At 40.6% G+C, this 18,184-nt stretch overlaps 1 protein-coding gene and 1 long non-coding RNA gene across 3 annotated transcripts; one reads left to right on the top strand and one right to left on the bottom strand.

The window, feature by feature from the left end:
* Positions 1 to 603: 603 nt before the first annotated feature.
* Positions 604 to 16,163, bottom strand: LOC100195036 (Metaxin-1). Of its 2 annotated transcripts, none has more exon segments than NM_001140065.1 (8): positions 604 to 2,407; positions 2,526 to 2,683; positions 2,801 to 2,877; positions 5,068 to 5,250; positions 5,857 to 5,949; positions 6,800 to 6,879; positions 7,343 to 7,412; positions 16,038 to 16,118. In NM_001140065.1, coding segments are annotated over 8 exon segments (981 nt in total). In that variant the 5' UTR covers positions 16,116 to 16,118; the 3' UTR covers positions 604 to 2,165.
* Positions 15,554 to 18,183, top strand: LOC106605433 (uncharacterized). Its single transcript, XR_001328847.2, has 2 exons — positions 15,554 to 15,592; positions 16,887 to 18,183. It is a non-coding gene; the product is annotated as an uncharacterized lncRNA (long non-coding RNA).
* The last annotated feature ends 1 nt before the right edge of the window (position 18,184 follows it).

Below are 18,184 nucleotides of genomic sequence, written 5' to 3'. Positions count from 1 at the left end.
CAGTCATGTGAAATCCATTGATTAGGGCCTACTGAATTTATTTCAACAAACTAATTTCCTTATACGAACTGTAAGTCAGTAAAATCTTCCATGTTGCATTTATATTTTTGTTCAGTGTAGTCAAAACTGTTCGCTGCTCTGACACCCCAATGGTGGAACAAGCTCCCTCACGACGCCAGGACAGCGGAGTCAATCACCACCTTCCGGAGACACCTGAAACCCGACCTCTTTAAGGAATACCTAGGATAGGATAAAGTAATCCTTCTAACCCCCCCTTAAAAGATTTAGATGCACTATTGTAAAGTGGTTGAGACTACATTTACATTTTACATTTAAGTCATTTAGCAGACGCTCTTATCCAGAGCGACTTACAAATTGGTGGATTCACCTTATGATATCCAGTGGAACAACCACTTTACAATAGTGCATCTAAATCTTTTAGGGGGGGGGGTTAGAAGGATTATGTTAGATGTTGTAATATGTTAGATGAGGTGCAGCATGCTCTTTCATTTTTCCAAGCACCCCTGTTCCAGATACCTTGAACTTTTGATAGGCCTATCACAATAGTTACTACACAAAATAACATATCTCCTCCACACAATATTAAAGTATGTATGTATGTATGTATGTATGTGACCCATTTATTCAACCATGAAAATAAAACCCACATGTATATATTTACAGTTTTGTTTTTCAACTATTTCACACTATAAAAAATGTATGCTATATATTCATGCTACAGGTGTTCCCCCTCAATATGGGACCATCATCTTTACACCCCACATCCTCCTTTTGGCATATTTATTGTATCTGGTTCTGAGGGCAGCTTTGAATGTGTTTGGTTAAATTTAGGCAAGCAATCCCAATTGGTTAAGGTTAGGCAGGTTCAGGGGTTAGATAAAGTTTAGGCAAGAAATGTGATTGGTTAAGTTTAGGGTTAAGGTCTATGGCAACCTGTGTGTAACAGTTCTGCCCTCAAAACAAGATTGAATAAGGTTAACTCCACTAACGATTGCATTACAAATTTACATACCATAAATTATCTCCAACAGGCTACCTTTAAGAAATTGAAAAATACAAAGTCAATGAGCATCTTGCAACTCTGAATTAGACAATAATGTAACCTTGTATGGCTGAAGAGGTCAACAGTAGCCTAGCATGCTAAAGCAGGGAAGCCTTTTACACAGCGAGCGATTGTATTGGAACATTAAAGTGATTTATTGAACTTCCCTGTTTCTTTTATTGAATGATGCTTTGACTTGCTGCAATGCAGGAATAGGGCAAGCACAGTCTTCACTATAGCACACATTATGCATACATTGTTTGAGCACAAATTGCACTGGGGAGGGCAATTTCCACAAGATTTTGAATCGGCCCGGAAACATTTAAATGCCCCAAACTTCAGGCTTGGCCCTCAAATTCATGGTAGGTGAAAAAAATTATAAAAGAGTTCTCAGCCTGACAAGCAATAATATGAAAAGGATATAAACCAGGAAGTCACCCCTTTATTTCCTCTGTTGAAAGTATTATTATTAAACATCTAGAGACCTCACACTGTTTACTGTGGTGGAGATTGTGGTTATTTTGGCAAGTGTTCAGAAAGAATGTGCTAATGCTACTAAGAATTCAGTAACAATTCAATTTTCACGAATGCTACCTGGGATTTGTTCCCTCAATAATATAATTTACACACAAAAGTATAATCAGTTGGATAAGATAAAGCACCAGGAGATTGAGAAAAGCAAAGCAACGTCATGATTTGGATCTATGATTATCGTGCAATGGCAGTCAAAATAAAGCAGAGAAAACATCCAAACATTCTCCAAGTAAGACATTGAAGCACTCTTGGTGCATGTTGAAGCATCTTAATGTATATTCCCACAGTGCTGCTCCTCCTCTTCATCGTACTCTATGGCTTTGGCCCAATCAAACACCAACCCCTTGCCCCTTCTTCCTATTGACTCCTCCTCCAGGATCTGAAGGGATTGTTGAGGCATCAGCAGTAGAGTAAACGTTCCACCTAGTCTAGAAGGCTAACTGGAGTTTCTGCCATATTGGTTAACACCTTTCCAGTCATTCCAGATTGCTGAGGGAGCGTCAACGAAGAATTAGGAATAGAGACAGGAGATCAGTTTTGAATTGCGGCCGTCTCCTCCTCCCCATCCTCAGCCCTCCTCCTCCCCATCCTCCTCTTCCCCGTGGGAGGAGAGTGACCTGAGACCTGGGGAACGGTGGTCTAGTGCCTCCTGCTGGACGTGTTGAATAGCCACAATGCCGGTGAGGAAGGCGTAGCTCAACATGGCGCCCAGGGCCACCAGGACCGACAGCAGCTGCTTGCGCCTCTTACCAGGCTCGTTGTCAGCGTCACCCCCTTCAGGCTGGGAGGACACCTTGCGACTGATACCTTCTGCACAAAAAATGAAAAAGTGTGAGACATGGAATTCAAAAGTTAACAACAATAGCAAGTTATATAATAGATATCATTGAAGACTGTCATACTGCATGTACAGTATGTGGTCCCACACCTCGTCCCTCGCTGGGGAAGTAGAGCGCCAGGATGTTGGAGCAGAAGTGGCTCAGGTTGTCCAGTGACTTGAGGTGCTGCTGGAGTCTTCCATTGGGCAGTTTCATCTTCAGGATGGGCACCAAGTAGCCAAAGACAAAAGCATCCAGAGATGAAGGTCTGGAGGGAACAGCGTCATGTAGTTAGAGATACATATGGATGCCATGCAAGTGAATTAAGTTGAGGTGCTGAATTCCCAGTTTAATGTCGAGGTAGAACCTCTCTGTGTGGACTTACGAGTCTCCGAAGAAGAACTTGTTTGAGCCCAGCCTCTGCGAGATAAGGTTCATACACTCCATAGCATCGCGGTACAGCTGGAGAGAGAAAGGTGTTGACAAACCGACCTCAGGCCAAATTCTCACATCATTTTGAATCATGATATATTCCTTATTATAAACTGGGTGGTTCGAGTCCTGAATTCTGATCAAATCAAAGTTTGTCACATGCGCCGAATACAACAGGTGTAGACCTTACAGTGAAATGCTTACTTACAGGCTCTAACCAATAGTGCAAAAAAGGTATTAGGTGAACAATAGGTAGGTAAAGAAATAAAAACAACAGTAAAAAGACAGGCTATATACAGTAGCGAGGTTATAAAAGTAGCGAGGCTACATATAGACACTGGTTAGTCAGGCTAATTGAGGTAGTATGTACATGTAGATATGGTTAAAGTGACTATGCATATATGATGAACAGAGAGTAGCAGTAGCGTAAAAGAGGGGTTGGCGGGTGGCGGGACACAACGCAGATAGCCCGGTTAGCCAATGTGCGGGAGCACTGGTTGGTCGGCCCAATTGAGGTAGTATGTACATAAGTGTATAGTTAAAGTGACTAAGCATATATGATAAACAGAGAGTAGCAGTAGCGTAAAAACACCTGATTGGCTGACAGCTGTGGTATATGAGACCATATACCACAGGTATGACAAAACATTTCTTTTTACTGCTCTAATTACATTGGTAACCAGTTTATAATAGCAATAAGGCACCTCGGGGGTTTGTGCTATATGGCCAATATACCACGGCTAAGGGCTGTGTCCAGGCACTCCGCGTAGCGTCGTGCATAAGAACCAGTAGCGGATTTAGGCATAGGCGAAATGGGCAGCCGCACATGGCGGCATCTTGCCGGGGGCAAAATAAAATATTCCGAATGGTGACATTTGTGCGATCGGTTTTCTATCGCTCATTTGCAAATCACGTCAATGATATCATGTCACCGTGTGGGACTGTGGGTCAATTAACCTTGTCGGAGTGGGCGCCCTGATTCTAGTTTTATTTGTGTGTTTTTTGTTAGGAATAAGGTAATAGTGTAATAATTGAATTATTTTTTATTTGTATTTATATACTATAATTTGTTTCTATTTGTCTTTGTTACTTCTTCTTGATATTTAAGTCTTATTTTTGTATGTATATATGTATATCTCGTCGTTAAATGCTACGATTATTTATTTGTTGTTCCAAATGTCTGAATAAAAATTGCAGAACGGTGCTGAAGGGGGGGGTTTACCCAGGGAGCCATACAAGCTAGAACCGCCACTGATAAGAACAGCCCATAGCCGTGGTATATCGGCCATATACCACACCCCCCTGTGCCTTATTGCTTAAATGAACTTCTGCAAGAGGTTATACCAAAACACTGGTCTAGGGTCAGCTTTCCGCATCCATATTCAGATCTTTAACCATTATAAGACTGAAAAAAGGTACCCTGGGCCTGAGCCGTGCATGTAGATAAAGCTTTGCCCTGGACCAGCGCTTTGGGAAACAAGTCGAGTTCCCATGGCAAGCCTATAAACCATTACATCATCACAGGGAGCAATGATGTCTGAAGCATGCATCAGCTCAGCTACAGAGGCAAGTGCGATGTTCACACCTCTCTCAGCACATGGTTTAATCACAACGTAACACCCCCAATGGCCCTATTCACACATTCTTTTTGTTGATAACCTATCCCAATTCACACACCTGGAATTTTTAGGTGTTTTTAATGAAAAGTAGTATTCTAAGTAGTATTCTAAAAGTAGTATGCTAACAGCAGTGGTATATGTAAAATATGTGTTGTACAAGGCCGAACTGGACAAGAACTCAAAACATGTGGTTGGCACTCAGGAAATAGTCTTGAACCTCTTTTTTCATAAAAAAAAAATGGTTTATTGCTTTTTACTGTTCACAGGTGTTTCAGCATGGATTTCTTCCTCAATGCATGAGTGCCAACCGCATATTTTGGTATCAGGTGATATTTTTGCAGTGATGCTTTCTCAACAATATATGCATCTAAGGTTTTTCCTTCAAACCAATTAATAAAAAAATCACCACATTTTTTACATTAAGAATTCTGTATAAACAATATAAATGATATGGTACCAATACAGTATGCCCCCCCCATACTTGACTGATTGCAAAGGGCCCCATAATAAAATGTTCTTTGGAAAGATTAGAAAGACTATTAAAACAACAATTGCCTTTGGGTGTACCTACCCTACCTCCTCCATCTCCCCCTCAACTCACCTCTTTCTCCACCTCCTCCCCTGCCGTCAACTCTTCGTCTCCCCTGACCAGCCTCAGCCTCTGCAGCTGCTGGCGCTGAATGCTGCCGGGCAGGAAGAAGTTCAGGGGGAATGGGGCGTGCTCCGCGTGCCAACGCCGAGTCACCTCCACATAGTTCTTAGGGTCAATCCACCGAGTATAGACCTAGTCCAGAAAGAGAGAGAAGCACAAAAGTGTGAAAGAGATGCAAAAGGCCTTCTACAAGCTAGAGGTAATGACATAGTAGTCACTATGAATTAGAATCCTTAGGATATTCAGATTTTTCAAACAGACACAAAATACAGCAGTTGAGCTACACATTTTGGCATTGAGAGCACAGTGGCTGTTTATCCCAGTTCAAAGTGCTGCAGGAAGCCACATGTTGTTCCATGTTGACACGGTTCTGCTGGCACAGGAAACAATGTTTGAGGTATTTCTTTATAGGACACAATGAAGCACCAGGTATAATTACCTACAATCTTTCTAGCGAGACAGAGAGAAGCGAGATTAAGTAGGACAAAAACGCAGTAAGCGGTTATGTGACAAAATAAAATGACAAAATTATAATAACTTTTTGCCATAATCGGAGTGATGTGGCACAACCCAGTCACTAGTGCACAACTAGTGACATCTTCCACGTCATCTCATTCTTGCATAAATGTCTTCTACAACCTCGTCACTCATTCTATCCACACACACACACACTCTCTATCACTCCCTTCAGCCCCCTCCCTGTCTGTCTTGTTCACTCTGAGTAACTATGATCCTCACCAGAGCTGGCATCAGTTTTTCCTCTAGGAGTGAGATGAAGGCCAGAGTGTCTGCTCCCTCTTTGGCAGACAGGTCGAAGTCAGCATTGTATTTCTGAAAGATAGGTTGATATCACAACACACTTCAGGCGTTTCATCACCTTTCACGAACATCACCGACAGGATTCACGGACCACAACATCTTATTAAACCAGTCTTGCTGTTGTCAGGTATTCTAAATAGTTTTTAAAGCCCTTCTGGAACAATACCATGAGCCGCCTTGGCGTGATTACACCGTTAGCACTTTCTATGTTCTCCAGAAACCCATTCAAAAAACTGAAAAGCTACCTCTATGTGGAGGCCTTTATGGGACTCCAGACAGTCTAGGTGTTCTGGGTCAAGTGTTTTCTATCTAACCTCATGACTGCAGGGCAGTCAGTCTGAAATGGCGCCTGCTGGGGTCAAGAAGAACTCAACATGACTGGACATCTTAGAGAGATTCTCCCTCTACCTCCCTCTCCCTCCCTTGCTCTGGAGGGTAAAATAAGCAGTTTTTTACTGACTTTGGGAGGTTTGTCTGGAAACCCCACCATCCTTACCCCTTTACTGTCTAATCCTTTGGGATGATCTCACCAGGGTTTCCTCCCTGTTCGCTCACATTGACACCACAACAGCACTTATCAATCTGCTTTGCATTGTGGTTTCTAACATCCCTACTGCAGTAGCTCACAACCCCCCTACCAGTCAGGGGGCAGTTAGTATCTTGGCTAATGGGTTCCATCTGGGCATTAGCTGAAGTGTGCATTTAATTGAGCTTGGGGGATGGGAGGAAAGATCATAGGAGACATTGCATTTTTCAATGGGATCATAATTCACTTTAAGCAAGTGTGGAACAGAGCATGGAGCAGCTCTTTCAGACAAAGCAGAGGACTGTGCTGTACATGAGCAGGCGGTCTCTCTGTCACCTGTTTCCTGAGGTGGATGATGATGTCACTGGGCCGAGAGAGGCTCCCATTCTCGCTGGTCTTCAGGGCAGGCAGGGAGCCTAGCAAAGGAGAAAAATGCATCAAAGACGGGCACCTCACAACACCACTCATTAACAGCCACTGTTAATGTGACCATTACAGACCGATGGAGAGAGAACAGGGGAGTGGGATAGAGAGAAAATCTAGAGATGAAGAAGAGAGAGAAAAGGCAGATGAATGCCATTGGTGAAGAGAGGGAAGACAATTCTGGAAAGTAAGAATCAAGAAAAACATACTATACAGATGGAGAAATAATATAGTAAGAGAAAGGAATAACAAACAAGAACAAAGTAAAAAGGAGATATTTTCTGCCCATTTTATAGATAGCACATTTTCCTTCCATTCCATTTCTTAGTCTCCCTGTGTTCCCTTTGATTATAGGAGAATATGCCTAGTTCTGAAGTAAATTAATGCAGCCATGTTTCTCGAGTTGAGACAAAACAATATAAAAAGGACCTAAAAACTAAAGACAAGACATCTTACCAGTGGGACTTCTCCAGGGGTTGCCGATCTTGTGAAGTTTGAGGGGTGCGCCTGCAAACTTTGCATAAGCCTGAAGGGAGATGATTAACAGATTAACGCTGAGCTAAAACATGTTGAGCCAGACATACCTTAGTTTCCACAGCCTTGTATGAAAAAAAAGCATCCAGGAAGCATCCAAGCTGGGCCCAAAATAATTCCACTGACATAAAGGGAGGGGGAGGGAGGCATGAACACCTCAATTAAGGCAGACCCTTAGGACCCAATACGCAACATGTAAAAACAAACAGCAAGCATATAAACAACATGATTGTGGGATAGGCTGCCTAACTCTAGACACCACAGACACCAGGCTATACTCCATAACCTTTAGCACCACAGCAAAGTCTGGCCTACCTGGGCCAAACCCTAACCTGGGCGACGCTGGGACAATTGTGTGCCACCCTATGGGACTCCCAATTACGTCCGGTTGTGATACAGCCTGGAATCAAACCAGGATCTGTAGTGACGCCTCTAGCACTGAGATGCAGTGCCTTAGACCGCTGCGCCACTCGGGAGCCCCAAAAATAAAATACCCAAAACAACAAAAAGGATCAAATTAAAGGCTGACACTAGGAATGAGACATTGAGCCTTCTGAAAATGATGAAAAATAAATAAAACTTTGCGCAGGTGCAAAATAGCAAATTAATTATTTGTAAAAGCCTGTCCCTAATCACTGTGGACGGACATAAACACCTGTAGATGTAACAATGTAGATTACACAATACTGATTTTTATCAATGGGAGAGGGGAATTTCTTGCTTTAGACTGTTCGGATGGAGATTATGGAAGAAAGGATGTGGAACCTGCCCTGCCTGAAAGAGCCCTGGAGCATGCAGTGTGCGTAGGCAAGGGAAGGGAGTGGCAGGTAGCTGAGCAAGTTGTGATGGAACAAACTGTTCCTGAAGAGATAAGTAGCCTATAAGGAGATTGAAAAAGTAGAAGGAAAGCAGTACATGACCAGAGTAAAAAGGCTTGCGAAGGAGAAACTTCAATAGGCCTAATAGAAACAGAATAGGTGTCTAAACACAGCCTACATTCTCAAACTAAGATCAAGGCCCAGATTCACAAAACACTTCTTACACAAAAACTTAAGAAGCTTTTTAAGAAAATAAATACATTCATAAGATAGTTCGTAAGTGCAATTCCTCAACAATATCTTAAGATGTAATGATTTTCTTACAAACTTCTCAAATATCTTCTTATGAATCTTCTTAAGATGTTTGTTGCTAGGCAACCAATTTAGCTAGCTATCTAGCTAGCAATGGCAATCATGTTAGCATAATTCGTACTGAGATTACTGTTACTAAAACATGTTCTTGGGTTTAAAATAATCCATACAGAAACTTTCAGACAACATTTGTGAGTGAATTAAACATGTTCAATCGCTTTCATGAGCTTATTCTGACTGCCCAGAGTTTAGGACAAGGGTTTAGCTATCTTGGAATTAAGAACAAATCCAATAACTTTCTTTTCAAGAATCTAATTTCTTCTTAACTTTTTGCTTAAGGAAGAAACATAATAAATAGAGAAAAAACATTTCCAATAACATTTTTGAGGAATAGCAACTTTGCTTGACTTTCTTCATAAATCTAGTTATGGAAAAAATGGCAGTTAAGAAGAAATTTCTTCTTAAGGTTGTGTCAATCTGGGCCCAGGTCCTTCATTTCCGCTTACTGTGTCCTGCACTTACAAGGAAAATCATATTCCAGAATGAAATAAGCAAACAGTAATCGACTGCATTAATATGCCTCTCAATGGATCTCAAAGCAATTGTTGTATTGCAGCAGACTTGATACAAAGTAGCCTAAAGACACAATGCACTATAGATTGACAAGGCAAATGCGCACAGCAACATTTATGATTGTATCTGGCTGATAGATAGCCATACATAAAATGACATTCCTATAAATGTGGTTTGGCAGAGTTGAACAGATCGACCTGACTGTGCTTGCAGACAGGCGTGACGGGACGTAATCTCATGGAAAAGAAGAGGTAATTTCTTCAGTGTCCGCAAGTACTTACAAACCCCACTGTCGGCTGGCTCCAGGGCATTAAGAATGGCCTTAATGCTTTAATGTATCCTATAATCATCAAAACCGATAACACATCAAATAATTTAGATACAGTCATTCAATACCTTTTACCTCAGAGAAGAAATATAATCATGTAATTTAGGGTCTGCCCACAATAATGACAAACTGATCATATCACAATCACAAGCAGACATTTGTATTAAGTCAAGTACAGTACACAACTGTGGATTATTTAGATTGCACAATGTACAGCAATAGTATCATCATTGGGCCTGGTGCTCCACTGTGAAGGACAGATATCACTTCAGATTGAAAGAAAAACTCATTCAAGAAGGCTGAACTAGATCTTCAATAATGGAATAGCCAGTGAAAGTTAAGAGAGCAGAATGGAGAAAAGCTGAGGTTCTCTCTGCAGTTGGCCAAAGTCACCCAACCAAAATGTCATTAAAAACATCAAAGGCTGACATCATGGCTACGACTTTATTAGGAAATTCTTCCTCAACTTTTTATCTTTGGTTGTAAACCCGAAGACTAGCTAGAATGAAAATAAAATTCATACCTACCCTACAGGTCTAAAAGACATAACTAATATATTGGTAGGCCTATACAGATATGTAGCCTAGGTGAAAGCCTATCTAGAATGAATTATTGTGCATACTGCATACCATAACACACACTCAAAACATAAGGAACACCTGCTCTTTCCATGACAGACTGACCAGCTGAATCCAGGTGAAAGCTAAGAGCCCTTATTGATGTCACCTGTTAAATCCAATTTAAAAATCAGTGAAGGGGAGGAGATAAGTGAAATAATGATTTTTAAGCCTTGAGACATGAATTGTGTATGTGTGCCATTCAGTGGGTGAATGGGCAAGACAAAATATTTAAGTGCCTTTGAATGGGGTATGGTAGTAGGTGCCAGGCTCACTGGTTTGAGAGTGTCATGAACTGCAACACTGCTGGGTTTTTCACACAACAGTTTCCAATGTATCAAGATACCATGTATCATGGTCCCCAACCCAAAGGACATCCAGCCAACTTGACAACTGTAGGAAGCATTGGAGTGAACATATGCCAGCATCCCTGTGGAACACTTGACACCTTGCCCTGACAAATTGAGACTGTTCTGAGGGCAAAAGGGCTGAAACTCAATATTAGGAAGGCATTTTTAATGTTTTGTAAACTCAGTGTATATACACTATACAGTGCATTCGGGAAAGTATTCAAACCCCTTCACTTTTCCCACATTTTGTTACGTTACAGCCTTATTCAAAACTGGATTAAATACATCTACACACAACGCCCAATAATGACAAAGTGAATACAGGTCTTTAGAAATGTTTGCAAATGTATTAAAAATAAAAAAAGAGAAATACCTTATTTACATAAGTATTCAGACCCCACCGTCCTCTCCGCTGCCTGAGAGACTACAAACAGGCACACGTAATTGAGTGCTAGCCTACATTGCACTGCCAATCTTTTTTTTTCTCCATCATTGCTTAATAAAACAGAGCAACACACTTCTCAGCTGAGGAATGTAAAGAGAGACACTGCTTTTCTGGATATGTATGAATGCCACTTGCCTGTAGTAGAAAGACATGGTAGGCTACTACTGAATTTTTTTTTACAAATAAGAGACTACCAGTGGAAGGGTATCACTAGACTAGGGTTAGGCTAAGGGCAATTTCACAGTAAAAGAGTGATGCTGAGATTCAGATTTTTCACTTTAAAATGTATGCCAAACTTTGCATCTGCACTGTTCTTCAAGTGAATGTGTTTTTGTATTGTTAAAAGTAGACCCTATGCATAGAGTTGTATGGTTTGTTTAACTTTGCAATCATTGTTTTTGTTTGACCTATATTTTAAAGTGAAAACTCTGAGTCTCAGGATCAGTCTTACTAACTAAACATCAATCTCTTACATGACGTTCTAATTAACTATGCTTACTATGATAATTAGACTAGGCATTGGCAATTACATACGCTATAAACATAGACTAATCCAGCAGTAACCATCAAGTAGATATGCTAATGCTGTAATTTTTAAATAACTAAAAAAATAAACATTTTTAAAGAAAAATCTGGAAGGTTCTCTTATTCACTTTTGCAATTTCCTAATAGGTGGAATGTACAGACCTCCAGCCTAAATGCAGTGACTTTTTGCCAGTTCACTAATGGAAAGAATGAGGTCTGTGAATGTGACACATCACCAGACACAAATCTACCCAGTTGCAGTGAAAACCCGGGGGGCATCCTGGAAAACTCTGAATGAAATTGCTAATTTCCAGACAAGAGTATGATGTGTCACTAACATGGCTCCAGTTCAGTAGCCACTTTGTGGTTTCAGAGACCACACTGAGACACAAACTAAAAGCAAGCAAGATGTGCATTTTCCAACCACCAAAAAAGTATCTGGGGAGGAAAGTCACTTTCCAGACCCACATTTGACATCTTGTTCCCTCCAGTAAGATGTGGGTCCAAAATACACACATAAAAAAAAATGGTTTAATGTCTGAAAATTTGCCAGGGAGGAAAATGTAGTTTATGATGCTCAAATTTGGTTTAGTCAAGCCTGCAAGGTAATATAAGCTGCCATATATGGCTTGTGACCACATCAGTCATTTAACTGTACATGCACAATGGAAATATTATGGTTTACAGTAATACATTAGATGTTTTGGGTGGCTTTATTTGAAAAGAAAACCAAATGGAACATTATTAGGTTTTACATTGGAAGAATGTTCAGCTAAATAAAAAACACTGCTTACAGTCAGACACATACCACACACTCTTTGGGATTTGTACAGTCGTGGCAAAAAGTTTTGAGAATGACACAAATATTAATTTTCACAAAGTCTGCTGCCTCAGTTTGGATGATGTCAATTTGCATATACTCCAGAATGTTATGAAGAGTGATCAGATGAATTGCAATTAATTGCAAAGTCCCTCTTTGCCATGCAAATGTACTGAAAAAAGCTTGTCTGCAGAAGACAAGGTGAGCGCTACCATCAGTCCTGTGTCATGCCAACAGTAAAGCATCCTGAGACCATTCATGTGTGGGGTTGCTTCTCAAACAAGGGAGTGGGCTCACTCACAATTTTGCCTAAGAACACAGCCATGAATAAAGAATGGTACCAACACATCCTCCGAGAGCAACTTCTTCCAACCATCCAGGAACAGTTTGGTGACGAACAATGCCTTTTCCAGCATGATGGAGCACCTTGCTATAAGGCAAAAGTGATAGCTAAGTGGCTCGGGGAACAAAACATAGATATTTTGGATCCATGGCCAGGAAACTCCCCAGACCTTAATCCCATTGAGAACTTGTGGTCAATCCTCAAGAGGCGGGTGGACAAACAAAAACCCACAAATTCTGACAAACTCCAAGCATTGATTATGCAAGAATGGGCTGCCATCAGTCAGGATGTGGCCCAGAAGTTAATTGACAGCATGCCAGGGCGGATTGCAGAGGTATTGAAAAAGAAGGGTCAACACTGCAAATATTGACTCTTTGCATCAACTTCATGTAATTGTCAATAAAAGCCTTTGACAGTTATGAAATGCTTGTAATTATACTTCAGTATTCCATAGTAACATCTGACAAAAATATCTAAAGACACTGAAGCAGCAAACTTTTTGGAAATTAATATTTGTGTCATTCTCAAAACTTTTGGCCACGACTGTATACATGGGTACCATGAGAACTGTACCATGATGGACATACCTGGGATTTCCTGTATGAAACTGAGTGGGGAGCTAAAGCCAGTTACAGTTGCCTCTGCTGCATTGTAGCATGAGGCTTGGGAGTTAGCTAATAAAGCCATATCCGCTAAAAGCTGTGTATAGAGTGGTGCATGTAAGACAAAGGGCAGCAGACAATAGCCTTAAGAATAGCCTTATCTTCGCTCCAGATGTCTTCCAAGATTGCACAGATTCCTCCTCATTTGTCAACTTTAGGGCTATAACTTTGGGAGGGTAGCCGAACACCTGCATGATCTGTGTGGTTAATCATGTGTTAGGCTATGCTACATTCCTATGTTGAATTTATGGATTATGATTGTAATGTTCATAATTGACAGGTAATCAATCACATGTTCAAACATTTGGCACCAGTAGTTAGGGATAGCCTACAAGATGACAGGTCATAAACTGTCCAGTCCCCAATAATTATTAGGATTCTTTGGGTGTCACAACATGTAGCTAGTTGCTAATGCCATTGTTTCTGAATCTAGGCCTATTATTATAGCTGTGTTGCAGAATATTGTATGGCCACACACACACACACACACACACACACACACACACACACACACACACACACACACACACACACACACACACACACACACACACACACACACACACACACACACACACACACACACACACACACACACACGTTTGTTCTACTCTCCTTGTGGGGTCAGTTGAATGCATTCAGTTGTACAACTGACTAGATCCTTTCCTTTCTAAACAATTGATTCCCATTCAAAATCCTATTTTCCCGAACTCCCTAACCTCAACCCTAATTGTAACCCTAACCACTAAGACTAAAATAGCCATTTTCCTTGTGGGGACTGACAAAATGTCCCCACAAGGATAGTAAAACCAAAAACACTCACACCAGTGGTGGTCAGTGCAGTTTAGGAAGGACTTTTTTTATGAGCATGGCCATTTCTATTACAGCGTATTGGATGACTGTCATTACCATTCCATTCACCCAGCTCAATGTAACATTGATAGGTTTAGGCTACTACATGATACAAAAATGTGCCCTATACCCATCGTTGCTACAACCTAGACTACAAATGAAAGTGTATAATGTAGGTGCAGGCTGTGAGACAAATCGGAGTACTCGAGGTGACAGACAGTGACACATTCAATACCGCCTGGAACAATCTTGCCTGTATCTAGCTGATCTGGGGTTTAATCATTAGTCCAAACAGTTTCTATTTGACAAATCCCGGTAGGTCCATCCCCGTTTCGTTCCGTTTAAGAAACATTTTGCAACAGAAATCGGCGGAATGACTACACCCCTGATCACCCGCACACACAGTTCATTTTCATAGCAGCCCCATACAGCATCATCACAATGCTCATTGAATAAATCCTTTTCGCATCTACGCGGTCTCCTCCTTTCTCCTTTTCCCTTCACTTGTGGACTTCAGTACACAACACAACATCTGTCTGTGACCAGGCAAAAAATTATAAAAAATATATATATATATTTTAAACTCTACAAGCCAAACCGTCATACCATAATCGCTAACCGCTACACAGCCTACATCGTTGTCACCATATCAGTTAACGTCATAGTCAACATAGGTACTAGAACTAACACGTTAGTAAACCCACAATCCATGTGTACAATCACACAGTCCAGTGAACAGCAAGCAGTTTAGCAGTTACACCGACGGGCTCCAGTGGCAATAAATTAATACAACCGAAAGCTTACCTTGACTAGGATTGCCTTAGCTAGCTCGCTAACATAAAAATAGCATTATTCTCTGTTTGAGTCAGGTTGTTGAGTAGGCTAAATTAGCTGCATTAGCTAGCTAGCTAAGTAAGTGAAAGGTAAACTAACAAAAAATATATAGCTAGCTCCCCCTCGCTCTCTCTGCTACTTCTTAATTTTTGAATAAATACATTTTTTTTTAACTGTTAAACTATTGTCTTTCTCTCCAAGTCAACTACTCACCAAATGTTATACACTGCAGTGCTAGCTAGCTGTAGCATATGCTTACGGTACTAGATTAATTCTCTGATCCTTTGATTGGATGGACAACATGTCAGTTCATGCTGCAAGAGGTCTGATAGGTTGGAGAACATCCTCCGGAAGTCATTATAATTACTGTGTAAGTCTATGAAAGTGAGTGAAAACCATGAGCCTCCAAGGTTTAAATTGAAGTCAATGTACCCAAAGGAGGACGGAAAATAGCTGTCCTCTGGCTACACCATGGTGCTACTCTATATGGTGCCGTTAAGGCTACTGTAGAACTTCATTGCAAAACACTGTTTTAATCAGTCATTTGGTGACATATTTAGTATAGTTTTATCATTTAAAAAGGATAACTTTATATATGTTTCACTATTTGTATTTTTCTGAAATTCACTGAGTAGGATGGCCCTCCCCTTCCTCCTCTGAGGAGCCTTCACTGAGACACACACACGCAGGCAGGTAGAGTGAAGGTTTACTGTACTTACAGCTGTTTACCTACACCTGCTTGTTTTCATTGATTTCGTTAGCTAGGTAAATTCGATTATCTACATTCTTGTGAGATTTATTTGCAAATTGCCAGTGCATGCTGAAAGGGGTATAACTTAGCCAGATAGCCAGCCGTAGATACTAATGTAACAATGTTCACCTTGCAGTGTAACTACATGGTAGCAGCCCATATAACGTTAACTATCATGTAAATGTACTTACTGTTACCGTTAGTTACGGTGAAATGTTTATGACAAATAGCTAGACAACTAGTAGATAGCCATGTCAGTAAGGGATGTGATGTCCAAGCCAACGTTATGAACATTGACATTAGCTTGCAACTGAATATGAAGGCAGCCAAGCTGTGCTATCTTGCAATATTGATATTTCTGGAATTACATCATAATAGATATCTTACCAATATAATTAAACACTCAGTGTCGACAGACGGTAAACCCCAATCGCCTTCCCAGCAGTACAGCTCAGAAGTTGCCATCTGCGAGGGGACAGCCATCTTGAAATAATTGAACGACCTTTCACTCGGGAAGTGATACCTCTCGTTGCCACTGACAACGTTTACATTTATTGTCTAGACTAAAGACTTCAAGAACGTTCTGTCTAGACGTTTTTGAAATTAGCCACCCCGGCCCATTGATAGAGTCCTTTGATATCAAAATCATGTATGATTAACAATATTCTGTCTCTTACAATGGAACTTTGAACAACATTTGCCATTAGAAATAGAATTCAACATATGTGCTCCCCCTATGTTTTTGTGGTGCAATATTTACCAGAATGTTGTAATTATTCTATAAACAGTGGTCAAATTGGTCCAACAAACTGTGGTCAACTCTCCGGACTGTCTTTTCCAAATATTTGGAGCAGGACTTTGACCTGGAAAATGTTTCCAGTGTCTATGTCAGAATAGATTTAGCAGATGTTCTGAATAAGGATAGTGTATTTTTTCTTCTAAACCAATACATGGCTTTTTAATATATGTTTGAGGAAGATTAATGCTGGAATATTGCACTTTAACCGTTAAAGTGCAATATTTTGTACTTTTGATATCTGTGGAAAATGAAAGAAACTCACGCAAGGGATAATTCATACCTCTATATGTTCTTACAAGTGGTAGTGTAACAAGAACTTTGAACTCAACCTGTCTATCCATAGGGCAGAATATAAAATATGAATGAAACTACTGTATAATCTATATCAAATGCTTCTGTTTTACTTTCTTTCACTCACTAAAGATTAATGTCAACAGGTCTACCTACAATGTAAGCATTGAAAGAAGGAGAAGACAGAGAAGAATGATCCACCTAAAGGCAATGTTTTAACCCACCCGACGGAGCTCTTAAACATGGAAATAATGCTGTGTCTGTTTTGCAACAAACTCAGCTCAGCAGCTGGCAGAGTCCGTGCCAAAGGGACATGCACAAGCCATGACATCATCAAACCGAGCAGGAGGAAAGGAGTTCACGCATTCCTATCAAGACGGGGGGAAGGGGGCAGGAGCCAAATATCACCATTCCTTCCTTCCTTACAATGGTTCCACATCTAGTCCCTGCATACATTGAGAAATGTTAACCCCTCTCCCCAATTCCCCTCAATTTTCCTCCCATGATCCTATACACTGATTATCAGTCTACATATATGCTCAGTGTCAACACTTACCCCTCAATCTGACATGAATTACTTTAAGAAAGTCTAATGTGAAAGCAGCTGGTTGATCTTTTGAAGAGAAAAGGGGGACTTAGATAAAGTATTTTAGAGCAGTCTATATACTGGTCAGTTTCTAAAACTCCAATGTTTTACAATGGCAGTCAAAATGTCCAGGTTTCTGGTTTATGGACTGCTATGGCACCTGGAGGGTTGAATGGCCTCTGCTTACTCAGGGAGCATTTAAACAGAAACTAAGTTACACCTCTTTACTACCTTCTGGTGGACAGTGACTGCAACATAATGATGTGTCAAGTGAAGGAAACCGGCACAGCCTACAATAAAAATTATTGATTTACAGCTAGTGTGTATGGGAACTATAAACTAATAATACAGAATATGAATACTGTATAGATTGGGGCGGCAGGTAGCCTCGTGGTTAGAGCGTTGGGCCAATAACCGAAAGGTTGCTAGATCAAATCCCCAAACTGACAAGGTAAAAATCTGTCGTTCTGCCCCTGAACAAGGCAATTAACCCACTGTTCCTAGGCTGTAATTGTAAATAAGAATTTGTTCTTAACTGACTTGCCTAGTTAAATAAAGGTTAAATAAATAGATAATACATCAATTATTTCCACTTTCAAATAGCTTAAGGTCAAACACCATCTGTGTTTGGGTAAAAATTATGTAAATCTGTGGGTTTGTGTTGCAACATCACAGAGATGAAAGATGCTCCATCATTTAAGTTATAGAACGCACCTAACTTGTGAGATATTTTGAAATACTAAGAGGACAAAATTGCTTACCATCAAATGGAGCTGTGCTGTTGTACTTGCTGAGCATTATGTGAAACAAACAGGATGTACGATTTATGTTGGAGATGAAAAAGATTCCATCTGTGAC

The sequence above is a fragment of the Salmo salar genome, chromosome ssa05 (genome assembly GCF_905237065.1).
Source record: "Salmo salar chromosome ssa05, Ssal_v3.1, whole genome shotgun sequence".
Classification (NCBI taxonomy): Eukaryota; Metazoa; Chordata; class Actinopteri; order Salmoniformes; family Salmonidae; genus Salmo; species Salmo salar.
Note: the sequence above shows the minus strand (reverse complement) of the source record. Positions and strands in the feature narration are given on the sequence as shown.